Raw genomic sequence first — 17,722 nt, 5'->3', positions numbered from 1 at the left:
GTGAAAAAGTTTTTCCTAATATCCAACCTAAACCTCTCCCACTGCAACTTGAGACCATTATTTCTTGTTCTGTCATCAGGTATCACAGACAACAGTCTAGATTCATGCTCTTTGGAGCCCCCTTTCAGGAAGTTGAAAGCAGCTATCAAATCCCCCCTCACTCTTCTCTTCTGCAGACTAAACAATCCCAGTTCCCTCAGCCTCTCCTCATAAGTCATGTGCTTCAGCCCCCTGATAATTTTCATTGCCCTTTGCTGGACTCTCTCCAATTTGTCCACATCCCTTCTGTAGCGGGGGGGGGGGGCAAAACTGGACCCATCATCCAGATCATTAATTTAGATGTTGAAGAAAATTGGCCCCACGACTGACCCCTGGGGCACCCCGCTTGACACCAGTTGCGAGCTAGACATTGAGCCATTGATCACTACCCACTGACCCTGACAATCTAGTCAGCTTTTTATCTGCCTTATAGTCCATTCATCCAATTCATACTTTTTTAATTGCTGGCAAGAATACTGTGGGAGACGGTATCAAAAGCTTTGCTAAAGTCAAGATTTATCACGTCCACTGCTTTCCCCATAACCACAAAGCCAATTATGTCATCATAGAAGACAATTGGGTGGGTCAGGCATGACTTGCCCTTGGTGAATCTATATTGACTGTTCCTGATCACCTTCCTCTCCTCCAAGTGCTTCAAAATAGATTCCTTGAGGACTTGCCCTATGATTTTTCCAGGCACTGGGGTGAGGCTGACTGGTCTGTAGTTTCCCAGGTTTTCTTTCTTCCCTTTTTTAAAGATGGGCACTATGTTAGCCTTTTTTTCCAATTGTATGGGACCTCCCCCACTCATCCCAAGTTTTCAAAGATAATGGCCAATGGCTCTGCAATCACATAAGCCAATTCACTCAACATGCTCAGATTCATTAGATCTGGACCCATGGACTTGTGCACGTCCAGCTTTTCTCAGTAGTCCTTAACCTGTTCTTTCACCACTGAGGGCTGCTCACCTCCTCCCCATACTGTGTTGCCCAGTGCAGCAGTCTGGGAGTTGACCTTGTCTGTGAAGACAGAGAAAAAAAGCCTTGAGTACTTCAGCTTTTTCCACATCATCTGTCACTAGGTTGCCTCCCCCATCAACTGTGGGTCAGGCCTGCATTCCCTGATCTGAGAGGATCACTTTGCATTTGATTATATTTAAATGTTTTGTTTGAATGGGCCAGCTCACCCTAGTCTCCAGATCAATTTGTGTGCCTGCCCCGGCCTCCTCATTCTAACCACTCTGCCAATCATTGCATCATCCACAAATTTTATCTGCAGTGGACGCACGAGTCTTCAGGAATACCGGGCTTTACCGAAAGCTGCCAGTGAGGACTTTCTTTCCAGACAAGAAAATCCCCTCAGCAGATGTCGACATGCCTATAGTGATCCTGGGATACCTGGCATACCCCTTAATGCCATGGCTCATGAAGCCGTACATGGGAAACCTGGATAGCAGTAAGGAGCATTTCAACAATAGGCTGAGTAGGTGCAGGATGATCGTGGAATGTGCATTTGGCAGATTAAAGGCACGGTGGTGATGCCTTTATGCTAGGTTAGACGTCAATGAGGATAATATTCTATGGTCATAGCCACATATTGCATGTTGCATAATATTTGCGAAAGAAAGGGTGAAAAAATTGCTTAGGAGTGGACTGCTGAGGCAGAATGCTTGGCTGCTGATTTTGAGCAGCCACCTACCAAGGCTATTAGAGGGGCACAAGAGGGGGCAATTTGAATCAGGGAGGTTTCAAGGCAACACACTGAAGATGAAGACCAATAATGTTTGTTGCTGAGCTTGGGATTGTAATGCATAATGAAGCCCAGTTTTCGTAGGGTAGGAACCAGTTCTGATTGTTCAGGCCGAGGATGCAGTGTAAGGAAACGATAACAATGCTTCTTTGTTTGCTGCTGCCATATGCTGTCATAACTTCCATGGAAACAAGTAAAGAGTGCTTATTATTGTAGCCAAAAAAACCCACACCACTATGAGCTCACGCACAGACACACATACATTCTTGGCCGGGGCGGAGGGTACCAGAGATGGGATGAATTTTAGAGTTAAGCGTAAGCCCAGCTGGCATTTGACAAGCTGTTTGTGGGGGTAGTTTAGGGGAAAGCTTGAAGTCCCAGAAATCAGAAATGAATGTGCGGGTGGAATTTGGTGAGGCATGGGGAAGAGTTCTGAAGGTTCTGAAGGGGAAGGCAGACATGTATCTTCTCAGTGTAGAGGGTTACAAGGGACTGCAGCATGTTGGTTTGCTGCTCCAAAGCTTGTATCAGCCTCTCTGTTGCATCCCTCAATTATGTCTCATTTTCTTTTCTTTCTTTCTTGTAGCTTTCCCTCCACAGCTTGTATTCCCTCTTGTCTATATCAGAGTACTGCTGCGCCTCCCAGAACATATCTTCCTTCCCCCATCTTGGGCACTTTCTTATCCAGCTGAGATGCTCGGCTGGAATGGAGGGGGTGCCTCCTTTCAAAGACATATCTGGTGAACCACAAGTAACAATAAACAGAAGCATTATTGTTAATTACACATACAGCATTGAAACGCTACATTAAAATACACCCCTGGTAACACACCAATCATTTTCTGGCTGACCCTTGATAAGCAAGAACTGCAAGGATGATGAGTGTACCCAGCACCGGGGGACATTGTGCGTGGGAAAAAGTAATGTGAGAGGGGTCGCGAGGCACTTATCATGGGACAACACTATAACGTTTCCCACCCATTCCCACAGGAGGGGGTCATTGTGGCAGATATCTCTCTCCTGAAGGGAAGCAATGAAGCAAGGTTTCATCTAGTACATGCATGCAGCTTCCAGCCCGGTCCCTATGCTGCTCACCTATTCTTGCCCAAGTAATTGCAGAATGGGGGAGGAAAGTGTCACTCAATGCTGGAAGGAAGAAAACAGCTCTGCCAAGGACCCTCAGCACAGGATTGCTGAGTACCTGCCGGAAAGTTTCCTAGAAATTTCCCTGGAGGAATCCTGTGAAATCTCGGTGTGTATCAACAGCCTGCCCGCCGCACTGCCTAGCTGCACGGGGAAATGCCCAGCACACGGAAACCCAGCCAGCCTTGTACATTTCTCTGCCCTCAACCAACCTCCATACGTCAGGGGTCTATTTTCCTGCTTCAGGCTCACCTGATTGCGACTGCCCAGACTGGCTGCACATCTCTGGAGTGGAGAACAGCTCCTGACAGGACAAAGCACTGGACGAACCAACGGTGGGCTCCACATCTTCTAATGACTCCATCTCTTTATCAATGGCTTTCTCCTGTGGGTTGAGTCCAATTTCCATGTCTCGAGACCCACCAAAATATCCACAGGGCTCCGGGCCGTGGAGGTGATGTCACAGATGAGGATAGCGTACAATTCCGTATAAAAATGGCAGATCTGGGGAACAGCACTGAAGTAACCTTTTGCCTCCATTGCCTTCTGGTACACGGCATTCCTGGTACGTGGCACTCAGCTCCTTCACCTTGCCTGTGCACTGCAGTGTGTTCTGGTCACAGCTCTTTTCTTACATGCTGCATGAAACCTGGTATCGACACTGTATCTGGTATCGACATAGGTATCGACATTCCTACAGCTGGAGCACAACTGGGACCGCACAGCCTCCTCTCCCCAAATACTGAGCAGTTCCAGCAGCTCCACAGTGGCCCAAGTGGGAGAGTGTTTGCTACTTGGAGCCGCAATGGTCACCTGAGAACAGGCAGTGTGAACTCTCCACGCCAAAGTGGAAGGGGAATTTCAAAATTCCCGGGCCTTTAAATGGGGAGGGGCAGAGGGTGTTTACCTCATTGCAGGGCAGAGGAGTTGAAACTGCTGACAACAGGGGTCAGGATGGGCATTGTGAGACATTTTCAGGAGGCCAATTACAGTGATAAAATGAAGCGCAAGTGTCTACACTGGCACAGCGGCAATAAAACTTTTGCGTAATAAACCATACAACTCTTGTCAATGTGGTTTTATGATGTCACTGAAACAGAGGAGTTCCATCACAGAAAGTGGATTTGCAGTGTGTACACTGCCACTGTTTCTTCATATACAGTTGCTTTTTCATGAAAAAACTTGGCAGTGTATAGAAGGCCTAAGGAACAATGATGGTTAAGCAGTATCCACCATCATGTTTCCTGCTGATGTCTATTAAGGTTTCCCACAACACAATGTGCAAGAATTATTGAGGCAGGGAGCACCATAAAATATGGAATTCTGATTAGTAGGGTCATGTCATCATAATTCATTTATCTAAAAAATGAAAATTTCATTTTTCAGTGTGTGAGGAGTGACCAATCTGCTTCACCCATAAGAACAGCCTCCAGTAGTGCATGTAGTGTCTCAGATTAATATTGTGTTTCCATACAGGTGTTTGTACTGTGACCATCAGCCTGGGCACATACAGGAAGTCAGTGGAACGTACGGTACATGCAGGAGACACCGTCTGCCTCAGAGTTGGACATCTTCTCCCCTACGCCATGTCAGATTCCAACACAACTTACTTCACTAACCCCTCCACCTTCATCCTGCTGGGCATTCCTGGCCTGGAGGCAGCCCATGTCTGGATCTCCATCCCCTTCTGCACCATGTACACCATAGCCATGTTGGGGAACTTCACCATCCTGTTCATTGTGAAGAGGGAGCCGAGCCTCCATGTTCCCATGTACTATTTCCTCTGCATGCTGGCTGTCACCGACCTGGTCCTGTGCATGTCCACCCTGCCCAAAATGCTGAGCATTTTCTGGTTCAATTTCAGGGAGATCGATTTCAGTGCCTGCCTCACCCAGATGTACTTCGTTCATTGTGTCTCAGTGATAGAGTCTGGCATCTTCGTGGCCATGGCTTTTGATCGCTACGTGGCCATCTGTGATCCCCTGAGACATTCCACCATCCTGACAAATCCCGTGGTGGCCAAGATCGGCCTGGCCATAGTGCTGCGTGGCAGCATGATCATACTGCCCACTCCCTTCCTGGCGAGGCAATGGCCATATTGCAGAACCAACATCATCCCCCAGTCATACTGTGGGCATATGGCTGTGGTGAAGCTGGCCTGCGCTGACATCCGCGTCAGTAGTTACTATGGCCTCTTTGTGCTTTTCTGTGTGTTGGGTCTGGATGCAATTTTTATTGCCATGACCTATGTCCAGATCCTCAGGGTCATCTTCAGCCTCCCCACAAACGATGCCCGGTTCAAGGCTTTTGGGACCTGTGGCTCCCACCTCTTTGTCATTTTAGCCTTTTATATCCCAGGTCTCTTCTTCTCTCTCATATACAGATTTGCCCAAGGTGTTCCCCTGCATTTCCAAGTTCTCTTTCCCAATGTGTACCTCTTTATTCCCCCCATGCTAAACCCCATCATCTATGGGGTAAGGACCAAACAGATCCGGGACAGGCTGCTCTGGCTCTTTACTCATAAAGAGGCCTAAAGTTTTCTCCTGGTGCTCTGGCTCTGAGATTGAGTTTCCATTCAGAGCTGGTTGGTGACATGGTGCTGGTCCCTCTCCCCTGAAACACTGACTGCACAGTGAAAAGGACATAAAATCCTTTCCTGGCCTTACTCTGGTGCGTCTGCATGACAAACAGAGGAATCAGTCTGGGTACAGCTCATTAACTGATAGGGTTGCCACCTTTCTAATTGCTGGTAACTGGACTCCTGATACCCTGTGCCCTGCCCAACCTAATCCCCAAGGCCTTGCCCCCTGCCCCACACCTTTCCACAAGGCCCCTCCCACTCTCCCACCGATTCCATCAAGACCCCACTCCCTTCTCCACCTCTTCCTCCAGGCCCTGCCTCACTTCTGCCTCTTCCTCCAAAGTGCCAGCCCTGTTGCTTGCTCCTCAGCTCCCCAGCCCCGGCATTTTCTGGATTATCTCCACCTCCCTCCACCTCTGGCCCCCAGATGGGCTCCCTCTGCTCTGGGGCTGAGACAGGAGCTGCTGCAGCCTGACAAGGAGCCTGTAGTGAGTACAGTGAGGACACAGTGCTGGGGCTGACAGACCAATGAGGAGCGGAGAGGGAAGCTAGGAAACCCTATAAAAGCAGCTGATGGTTGGTAGCAGGGTTGTAAGGCAGGCGGGTGAGATTGTGCACCGTGCAGCTTGTGGGCCCTAAAGCTCAGCTACAGAGTCCTGAGGGCAGAGACCCTTGTGTGGCTTGTTTCCTTAGCTTTCAGCTCCCCTTTGTTCCTCCTGGCAGGGGGCCTGTAGCAGGCAGAGCCCTGCAGTGGGGATGGGCTGGGAGCCCTTTGTTCTGAGCCAGGTCTAGGGGGAAGGGCAAGAGATCAGCTTTGAAACTAGAGGGACAATGTTAACTGGGAAGGCGGGATGCTGGGCACTGGCCAGGGATGCTGCGGTAGCTCACAGCAAAGGAGATAAATGGCACATTTTTTTTAATCTGGCTATTTAAACACGTACATGGCACCTTATCTGGAATTGCAGGGCACTCGTTTCTCAAGGTGAAGCTGAGTCTAACATATGCTCTACATGACCATTTTGATCACTACACCTAGAAGCTCTTTAGCTTAAGCTGCTACCCAGCATCATCATACAATTGCAGAATCGTAGACTTATGAAAATTATTATCATTGTGGAAGCCGGGTCCCTCCATAAGGCTTTAAGGTAATATTTGTGTGTGTAACTAGAATATGTTTTATGCTACGTATGCCATGTAACACATCTATGTAAATGTTATGATTTACTGAATCTATTAATCCTATTGGTATGCATGTATCATTTTTGTATTCGAAGTTATGAATATTGGTCGTGTACTGGCTTGATTTCTAACTTACCTTAGTAGAGCATTTGGTCAGTTCCTGAAGAAAGGAATTTGCAAAGTTAAGTGTCTAGTCAAAAAGCACTTAAGGAACAATGCATCTGGGAATGTTCCAATCCACATAAGACGTCTTCCTGGAGACATTCAAGATACCATGTGGGCAATGGCTTCTGCCTGTAAAAACTGTGAGTCCTGAATGGACACGTGACTTGCCCTGGTGACTCCAGAACTCCATCTTGGAGCTGGACTTTGCATAGGAGGGAGGAGGGGGGTCTCCATCCACAAGGGAAAGTCTTTTTAAGCCCAGGGAAGACACTACCATTTTGACCTCAGCTGGCTAAAGAGGGAGCCTCTCCACTCCCCAGGATACTTGAAGGAAACTGGAACAAAGGACAGTGACTACAAGGGGTGGGAGGGATTGCTGGACCCAGGCTGAAAGGAGAGTAGCCTGTAAAATGGAGCATTCTGGAACTGATGAGGATCTTATCTGTATTCAGTTTGGTTAGACATAGATTTGCACATTTTATTTTATTTTGCTTGGTCACTTACTTTGTTCTGTCTGTTATTACTTGAAACCACTTAAATCCTACTTTCTGTATTTAATAAAATGACTTTTTACTTATTAATTAACCCAGAGTCTGTATTAATACCTGTAATGGTCTCAAGTTGCAGTGGAGGAGGTTTAGGTTGGATATTAGGAAAAACTTTTTCACTAGGAGGGTGGTGAAGCACTGGAATGGGTTTCCTAAGGAGGTGGTGGAATCTCCTTCCTTAGAGGTTTTTAAGGTCAGGCTTGACAAAGCCCTGGCTGGGATGATTTAGTTGGGGTTGGTCCTGCTTTGAGCAGGGGGTGGGACTAGATACCTCCTGAGGTCCCTTCCAACCCTGAGATTCTATGATTCTATGATAATTCTCATAACTTCTTATGCATTAATGATATACATATATGGATAGAAAAATGACTTTCAGCCGATCATAACCTTTACCTTGATACCTCACAAATCATGCTTTATATGCAAGATCACAATCATATATAAATGAGGAATATGGGAGTTTCAAGACACTCCCCCAAGGTATAGAATGTCACAGTGACGTACTTTGTACAAGTGTTGTCACAATTGTATAACAGTGGTAGCAACAATGATCTAAATGGACATGCTCAATCATGCAGCATCCCACCATGTTCTTGTCAAACGATGGTGCTACAGCTTCCAGCCTCCTAAGGAAGGGGCACTGCCCAGGCTCTAGCAGGGCAAGCAGCAGGGACACTAGAGCCACTGGAGGGTGGGAAGAGCAGATAAAAACCTGTTTTACCGCAGGGAGCCTGGTCCTTGTTCAAAGATAGGAGGTCACAAACCCATTTTTATATGGTCACCAGGGCTGGCTGAGACTTGCTGGAGCTCGGGGCTTAAGCCTGATCCCCACCACCCGCAGCCAAAGCCGAAGCCTGAGGGATTCAGCCCTGGATGGCAGGGCTCAGGTTGCAGGCCCCCTGGCTGGGGCTGGAGCCGAGGCTCGGGCGTTGGCTTCCCACCTGAGGCAGTGGGAATCAGGGGGACTCTGGCTTCAGTCTCCCCTGCTGGGGTCAGGTAGTAACTGTTGTTGTCAGAAGGGGGTCGGGAGTCGGGCCCCGCGGCTGCGGCGCCGGTCCCAGTGTCGGCCCGGGGAGCCGGGCCCCGCGGCTGCGGCTCCGGCTCCGGTGTCAGCCCGGCCCGGGGAGTCGGGCCCCGTGGCTGCGGCGCCGGTCCCGGTGTCAGCCCGGGGAGTCGGGCCCCGCGGCTGCGGCTCTGGCTCCGGCTCCGGCTCCGGTGTCGGCCCGGGGAGTCGGGCCCGCAGCTGCGGCACCGGCTCCGGCTCCGGTGTCGGCCCGGTGAGCCGGGCCCCGCGGCTGCGGCTCCGGCTCTGGCTCCGGTGTTGGCCCGACCCGGGGAGTCGGGCCCGCGGCTGCGGCACCGGCTCCGGCTCTGGTGTCGGCCGGGCCCGGGGAGTCGGGCCCCGCGGCTGCGGCGCCGGTCCCGGTGTCAGCCCGGGGAGCCGGGCCCTGCGGCTGCGGCTGCGGATGCAGCTGCGGCTGCGGCTTCGGCTCCAGCTCCGGTGTCGGCCCGGCCCAGGGAGTCAGGCCCGCGGCACCGGCTCCGGCTCCGGTGTCGGCCCGGGGAGCCGGACCCCTCGGCTCCGGCTCCGACTCCAGCTCCGGTATCGGCCCGGCCCGGGGAGTCGGGCCTGCGCCTGCGGCACCGGTCCCGGTGTTGGCCCGGGGAGTCGGGCCCCGCGGCTGCGGCTCCGGCTGCGGCTCCCGGCAGGGGTAAGAGGCCAGGGCCAGGGCTGGGACTGGGGTGGGGGAGGAGGGGTTGGATCGGGCAGAGGTTCTGGGGGGGCAGACAGGGGATGGGGAAGGGGGGGTTGGGTAGGCGCCACGTGGGAGTTCCTGGGGTCTGTTGGGATGGTGGTGGATGGAGTCGGGGCAGTCAGGGGACAGGGAGCGGGGCAAGTTTGGCAGGGGGTGGGGTCCTGGGGGGGAGTTAGGGTTGGGGGTCTTGGGAAGGAGTGGTCAGGGGACAAGGAGCAGGGCAGGGGAGGTTATGGGTTGTGGTTTCTGAGGGGGGGCAGGACGTGGGTGGGGGGTGTACTCACTGGGCGGTTCCCTACCGGGTCTTCGGTGGTGGGTCCTTCAGTCTCGGAAGGGGGGGTAGTCTTATACGGCGAGTATAGGCCAAAACCTATGTTTTAACTGGAAAATTAGGGGGTCGTCTTATACGCCCAGTCATCTTATATGCCGGAAAATACGGTACACAGCCATACACAGCCAGGGACACACCCAGGTGTAGTTACATGAAAGAGACTCTGAGGTCTCTTTCTTAAGTGGAAACAGCTAATTTAGACCCCATAATTTTATATGTATAGTTGGGATTATGTTTTCCAATGTGCGTTACTTTGCACTTATCAACATTGAATTTCATTTGCTAAATTGTTGCCCAGTCACCCAGGTTTGTGAGATCCTTTTGCAGCTCTTTGCAGTCTGCTTGGGATTCAACTATCTTCAGTAGTTTAGATTATCTGCAAATTTTGTCACCTCACTGTTTAACACTTTATCTAGATCATTTATGAATATGTTGTATAGGACTGGTCCCAGTACAGACCCCTGGGGGACACCACTAGTTACCTCTCTCCATTCTGAAAATGACCATTTATTCCTACTCTTATTTTCTTCTCTTTTAACCAGTTACCAATCTATGAGAGCACTTTGGTTTACAAAAAGTGGTGAATGGTACTTATGGTGACAAAACTTGCAGATGATACAAAACTACTAAAGATAATTAAGTACAAAGCAGACGGCAAAGAGTTACAAAGGGATCTCAAAGAATTAGCTGTTACCACTCAAGAAAGAGATCTGGAGTCATTGTGGATAGTTCTCTGAAATCATCCACTCAATGTGCAGCGGCAGTCAAAAGAACAAAGAGAATGTTGGGAATCGTCAATAAAGAGATAGATAATAAGACAGAAAATATCATATTGACTCTCTATATAATCCATTGTACACCCACATCTTGAATACTGCGTGCAGATGTGGTCACCCAATCTCAAAAAAGATATATTGGAATTGGAAAAGGTTCATAAAAGGTCGAGAAAAAAATCTTAGGGCATGCAACAGGTGCTGTAGGAGGCGACATTAATAAGACTGGGACTTTTCAGCTTGGAAAAGAGATGATTAAGGAGGGATATGATAGAGGTCTATAAAATCATGACTGGTGTGCAGAAAGTAAATAAGGATGTGTTATTTACTCCTCAGAACACAAGAACTAGGGCTCACCAATTGAAATTAATGGGTAGCATGTTTAAAACAAAAAAAAGGAAGTATTTCTTCACACAAAGCACAGTCAACCTGTGGAACTCCTTGCAGAGGATGTCATAAAAGCCAAGACACAGGGTTAAAAAATAATTAGGTACGTTCATGGAGGATAGCTCCTTCAATGGCTGTTAGCCAGGATGGGCAGAGATGGTGGCCCTAGCCTCTGTTTGGCAGAAGCTAGGAATGAGCGACCAGGAATGGATTGTATATTCACTACCCATTCATTCCTTCTGAGTCACCTGCCTTTGGCTGTTACCTGGGGTTCTTTCAACCCTATGCTCTTGGTGACTTTTACTCTGTGCAAGCTGGTGCCAGGAAATAAATCAGGGGAGACACGGCCATCCGACCGATAGATGGCTGCACAAACAGAACAACACAAGAGTGCTTTCACTTAAAGCTAAACTTTACTAGTCTCAAGCACTTACACACATCTGCAACAAGATTAGTAGAACACCCCAAACTCTTGATAATTACTGAAGCTGAATGTGGCTCTTGAGTGGCACTGCAGTAGCCTTCCAGTGGCCAAATCTTTCGTCTGCCAGTGGGGACCACGGGACGCATCCAGAGGGAGAGTTCCTGAAGTGCCTCTCCTGAGGAGTCCAACTACCTCCAACTTTTTTTCTCATTTATACATTAGTCATACAATGACATGTCACTTAAAGCAAGCAGTTTCAACCCTCAAGCAAGAGGTTTCCTTCTGATTATTGATTAACCAGGTGTGGTGTTTTTTTCCAGAGTTTGCAGACTTGAGACCCTGACAGACACATTCCTGCTCTTCTAAAATGCATGTGTAACGATGTTGTCCTTGGTGGGACACTTCTGAGAATATCAATTCAGGACAAATTGCTCAGAGCAGGGCAGTTACAGGCCAAGGCTGGGGTTCTTCCACCTCTAAGACAAACCAAACCAGCCAGACAGGGAGGACTTTGTTTTCAGTCCACTGGCTAACCACAAGTCACACAAGCAATTCCCTTAGAGACTCCAGTTTCCCAGTATCACCACCAGTGCCACTCGTCCTGGGGATGAATGGTTATGAAAACCAATCCCCCAGTAAAAGGACAAAAGGTTCTCCCAAACCCAAAGGACCAAACCCCAGACCCAGGTCAATATACACATCAGATCTTACACACAAATCACACTGTTGCCAATCCTTTAGAATCTAAAATCTAAAGGTTTATTCATAAAAGGAAAAAGGTAGAGATGAGAGCTAGAATTGGATAAATGGAATCAGTTACATACAGTGATGGCAAAGTTCTTGGTTCAGGCTTTTAGCAGTGAGGCAATAAACTGCAGGCTCAAATCAAGTCTCTGGAGAGCATCCACAGCCGGGATTGATCATTCAGTCCTTTGTTCAGAGCTTCAGTTTGTACCAAAGTCCCTCCAGAGGTCAGAAGCAGGATTGAAGACAAGATGGAGGAGATACAGCAGCCTTTTATATCCTCTGCCTTGTGGCTTGTGCTTCCTTTGTCTCAGATACAAGCTACCCAGCACATGTCATGGAAAAACCTTAAGAGTTCTGTCCATAGGCAGGTCCCTGCATGCCTTGCTGAGTCACAAGGTGTATCTGCCTTCTCTCCATGGGTCAGTTGTACAGCTGATGGTCCTTAATGGGCCATCAAGCAGGCTAGGCAGTTCTGATGCCAAATTGTCTGGGGTGTCACTCAGAAGCACAGCACAAGATTCAAATACAGACAATATAGAGCCAATACTTATAATTTAAATACAAAAATGATACACACATACAGACAGCATAATCATAACCAGCAAACCATAACTTTATCTTAGACACCTTATTTTGTGAATGGCAGTGAAATCAATCTTGAAGTTGCGAAGGAAAAAGGAGTTACTGTTTCCTCACATGCTTTCTGACATGGATAGCAAGAGCATTAGATTGCTTTTGGCATTCACGGAAGAGGTGAACAGGTGGAACGTCACTTATGGGGTTGGGAAAGTAGCACTGAGTGGTGGGATCACGTTGTTATGCAGATCTGGGATGATGAGCAGTGGCTTCAGAACTTTGGGATGCAGAAATCTACATTCCTGGAACTGTGTACAGAGCTAACCCCATCCCTGCAGTGCAAGGACACCCAAATGAGAGCTGCCCTCTTGGTGGAGAAGCACCTGGCTATCAGATCATGGAAGCTGGCGACTCCAGGCTGCTACCAGTCAGTCGCAAATCAATTTGGATTCGGGAAGCTGACTGCTTGGGCTGTGTTAAGGCAAGTGTGCGGGGCCACTAATCACATCCTGCTATGAAGGACTGTGACTCTTGGTGACGTGCATGAGATTGTGGATGGCTTTGCAGAAATGGATTTCCCTAACTGCGGAGGGGAGATAGATGGAATGCATATTCCAATTTTGGCACCAGACCACCTTGCATGGAGTACGTCCATCGGAAGGGGTCCTTCTCCATGTTGTTGCAGCTGCTTGTGGATCATGGCAAGAATTTCACTGACATCCATGCTGGGCGATCTGGAAAAGTGCATGATGCATGAATCTTCAGGAACACCAGCCATTACAGAAAGCTGGAAGTGTGGAGTTTCTTCCCAGAGCAGAAGATTCCCATAGGGGATATCAACATGCCTCTAGTTATCCTGGGATATGGAGCGTTTCAACAGTAGGCTGAGTAGCTGCCGGATGACCGTGGAATATGCATTTGGCAGATGAAAAGCATGCTGGCGAGGCCCTTGTTGCAGGTTAGATCAAAATAAGGATAATATTCCCATGGTCGAGTGGATTGCTGAGGCAGAACACTGGCTACTGATTTTGAACAACCAGATACCAAGGCTATTAGAGGGGAACAACAGGAGGCAATTCAGATCAGGGAGGCCTTGAGGTAATATATTGAGGATGGGAACCAGTAATGTTGGTTGCTATGCTTGGGATTGTAATGCAAAATGAAGTCCAATTTTGGTATTGTAGGAAGCATTTGTGATTGTTCTGGCCCAGGATTCAATGTAAGGAAATGATAAAAGTGCTTGATTGTTCCTGCTGCCATGGAAAAATTGGAAAGAGTCCAGCAGAGGGCAACAAAAATGATTAGAGGGCTGGAGCACATGACTTATGAGGGGAGGCTGAGGGAACTGTGATTGTTTAGTCAGCAGAAGAGAAGAATGAGGGGGGATTTGATAGCTGCTCTCAACTATCTGAAAGGGAGTTCCAGAGAGGATGGATCTAGACTGATCTCAGTGGTAGAAGATGACAGAACAAGGAGTAATGGTCTCGAGTTGCAGTGGGGGAGGTTTAGGTTGGATATTAGGAAAAACTTTTTCACTAGGAGAGTGGTGAAGCACTGGAATGGGTTCCCTAGGTAGGTGGTGGAATCTCCTTCCTTAGAGGTTTTTAAGGTCAGGCTTGACAAAGCCTGGCTGGGATGATTTAGTTGGGGATTGGTCCTGCTTTGAGCAGGGGGTTGGACTAGATACCTCCTGAGGTCCCTTCCAACCCTGATATTCTATGATTCTATGATTCTAAGAGTGAAACTACTACATGTTAGCAGCTTCTGCCTGTGCAGCTCACCTGTGTGCCCCTTTGGTCCTTGCCCAAGTAATTGCAGAATGGGGCAGAAAAGTGTCACTCAGTGGAGGAAGGAAGAAAGCAGCTCTGTCAAGGACCCTCAGCACAGGATTGCGGAGTATCTGCAGGGAAGTTTCCTAGAGATCTCCCTGGAGGAATCCTGTGAAACCTCGGTGTGTATCAACAGCCCACTCCCCGCACTGCCTAGCCGCACGGGGAAATGCCCAGCTCCACATCTTTGAATGCCTCCATCTCTTTAGCGATCACTTTCTCCTGTTGGTTAAGTCCAGTTTGCATCATCTCCAGACCTAGCAAAATATCCACAGGGCTCATGGCATGGAGGTGATGTCACAGACGAGGACAGCGTCCAACTCCTTATAAAAATGGCAGGTCTGGAGAGCAGCACCAGACTGACCATTTGCCTCCCTTCCCTTCAGGTTCATGGCACTTCTGGTACGTGGCACTCAGCTCCTTCACATTTCCTGTGCACTGCAGTGTGTCCTAATCACAGCTCTTTTCCAACAAGCTGCATGAAATCTGCCCATTGGTATCGAAATTCCTGCAGCTGGAGCACAACTGGGACTGCACAGCCTCCTCTCCCCAAATACTGAGCAGATCCAGCAGCTCCACGGTGGCCCAAGTGGGGGAGCATTTGCTGTCTGGAGCCGCCATGGTCACCTGAGAACAGGCAGTGTGAACTCTCCACACCAAAGAGGAAGGGGAATTTCAAATTTCCCAGGCCATTGAAACTGCTGACAACAGTGGTCAGGGTGGGCATTGTGGGATGCTTTCGGGAGAGGGGCGTGAATGTCCATGCTGTCACATCGTCGACAAAACATTTGCGTAAAATATCTTTCAACTCTTCTCAAAGTGGTTTTATTATGTCACTGAAACTGAGGAGTTCCATCGTCAATGGTGGCCTTGCAGTGTGGACACCGCCACTGGTTCTTTGCAAAAAGCTGCTTTTTGACAAAAAACCTTGACAGTCTAGAGAAGGCCTAAGGAACAGTGACGGATAATCAATATCCACCATTGTGTTTCCCGTTGGTGTCTATTAAGCTTTCCCACACCAAGATGTGTAGGAATTATTGAGGCAGAGAGCACCATAAAATAATAGTAGTCTCATGTGTTCATAATTCATTTATCTGAATAATGAAAATTTCATTTTTCAGTGTGTGAAGAGTGACCAATCTGCTTCACCCATAAGAACAACCTCCAGGAGTGCATGTAGTGTCTCATATGAATATTGTCTCTCCATACAGGCATTTGTACTGCGACCATCATCCTAAAGCCTGGGCATATACTGGAAGCCAAAGGAACGTACAGTACATGCAGGAAACACCGTTCTGCCTCAGGATTGGACACCTTCCCCCTACTCCATGTCAGATTCCAACACAACTGACTTCACCAACCCCTCCACCTTCATCCTGATGGGCATTCCAGGCCTGGAGGCAGCCCATGTCTGGATCTCCATCCCCTTCTGCGCCATATACATCATAGCCATCTTGGGGAACTTCACCATCCTGTTAATAGTGAAGAGGGAGCCGAGCCTCCATGGGCCCATGTACTATTTCCTCTGCATGCTGGCTGTCATTGACCTCATCCTGAGCACATCCACCCTGCCCAAAATGTTGAACATCTTCTGGTTCAATTCCAGGGAGATCGATTTCAGTGCCTGCCTCACCCAGATGTACTTCATTCACTGCTTCTCAGGGATGGAGACTGGGATCCTCGTAGCCATGGCTTTGGATCGCTACGTGGCCATCTGCCATCCCCTGAGACATTCCACCATCCTGACCAACCCTGTGGTGGCCAAGATCGGCCTGGCCGTGGTGCTGCGCGTTGGAATGGTCATACTGCCATATCTCCTCCTGGCGAGGCAATGGCCATATTGCAGGACCAACATCATCCCCCAGCCGTTCTGCATGCATATAGCCTTGGTCAAGCTGTCCTGTGCTGACACCCTTGCTAGCAGTTACTACGGCCTCTTTGTGCTTTTCTGTGTGATGGGTCTGGATGCTATTTTTATCACCATCTCCTATATCCAGATCCTCAGGGTCATCTTCAGGCTCCCCACAAAGGATGCCCCGCTCAAGACTTTTGGGACCTGCGGCTCCCACCTCTGTGTCATCTTAGCCTCTTACATCCCAGGGCTCTTCATCTCCCTCATGTACCGGTTTAGCCAGAATGTGCCTGGACATTTCCACATTCTCATTGCCAGCGTGTATGTCTTTATGTCCCCCATGCTAAACCCCATCATCTATGGGGCGAGGACCAAAAAGATCCGGGACAGGCTACTCTGGCTCTTTACTCATAAAGAGCCCTAAAGTTTTCTCCTGGTTCTCTGGCTCTGAGATGGAGTTTCCGTTCAGAGCTGGCTGGTGACATGGTGCTGGTCCCTCTTCCCCGAAACACTGACTGCGAGGCCAAAGGGACATTAAATCCTTTCCTGGCCTTTCTCTGCTGCGTCTGCTTGACAAACAGAGGAATCAGTCTGGGTACAGCTCATTAACTCATAGGGTTGTCACCTTTCTAATTGTGGGTAACTGGACACTTGAGAACCTGCACTCTCTCCTGCCTATTCCCCAAGTCCTTGCCCCCTGCCCGCTGCCCCACACCTTTCCACAAGGCCCCTCCCACTCTCCCGCCTATAACTGCAAGGCCCCACTCCTTTATCCACGTCTTCCTCCAGGCCCCGGCTCACTTCTGCCTTTTCCTCGAAAGCGCTGCCCCTGTTGCTTGCTCCTCACCTCCCCAGCCCCGGCATTTTCTGGATTATCTCCACCTCCCTCCACCTCTGGGCCCCAGCAGGGCTCCCTCTGCTCTGGGGCTGGGACGGGAGCTGCTGCAGCCTGACAAGGAGCCTGCAGTGAGGGCAGTGAGGACACAGTGCTGGGGCTGACAGACCAATGAGGAGCGGAGAGGGAAGCCAGGAAACCCTATAAGAGCAGCTGAGGGTTGGTAGCAGGGTTGTGTTGCAGGCGGGCGAGATTGTGCACCATACAGCTTGTGGGCCCTGAAGCTCAGCTACAGAGTCCTGAGGGCAGAGACCCTTGTGTGGCTTGTTTCCTTAGCTTTCAGCTCCCTTTCTCTCCTCCTGACTGGGAGCCTGTAGCAGGCAGGGTCCCTGCAATGGGGATGGGCTGGCAGCCCCTTGCCCTGAGCCAGGTCCTGGGGTCAGGGTAAGAGAGGACGGCAGGTAAGTGAGGTGATAGGACAAGCCCCCGTGTTAGCTGAGAAGTTGGGATGCTGGGCAGATGTCAGGGAGGTTTGGGTAGCTCACAGCGAAGGAGATAAATGGTGCAACTTCTATTATCTGGCTGTCAAGGTTCTTTCCCCACTCGGAACTCTAGGGTACAGATGTGGAGACCTGCATGAGAACCTCTCAGCTTAAATTCCATCTTAGATCTGGTTTTGCTGCCACACCCAAATTATTTATGAGTTATTTGGGAAACTCTGTCTACCTCCCCCCCCCAGAATATCTGCCTCCCCAGTACTATACCCTTCCCTGGGTAGCCTTGAGAGATTTCTCCACCAAGTTCCCG

At 49.4% G+C, this 17,722-nt stretch overlaps 1 protein-coding gene across 1 annotated transcript; it reads left to right on the top strand.

Moving 5' to 3' along the window:
* The first annotated feature begins 15,556 nt into the window (after positions 1-15,556).
* Positions 15,557-16,504, top strand: LOC123363330 (olfactory receptor 52E4-like). Its single transcript, XM_045004189.1, has one exon. It carries the CDS (start codon positions 15,557-15,559, stop codon positions 16,502-16,504), a length of 948 nt encoding a protein of 315 aa, XP_044860124.1.
* The last annotated feature ends 1,218 nt before the right edge of the window (positions 16,505-17,722 follow it).

This window comes from Mauremys mutica, chromosome 1 (genome assembly GCF_020497125.1).
Source record: "Mauremys mutica isolate MM-2020 ecotype Southern chromosome 1, ASM2049712v1, whole genome shotgun sequence".
Taxonomy (NCBI): domain Eukaryota; kingdom Metazoa; phylum Chordata; order Testudines; family Geoemydidae; genus Mauremys; species Mauremys mutica.
Note: the sequence above shows the minus strand (reverse complement) of the source record. Positions and strands in the feature narration are given on the sequence as shown.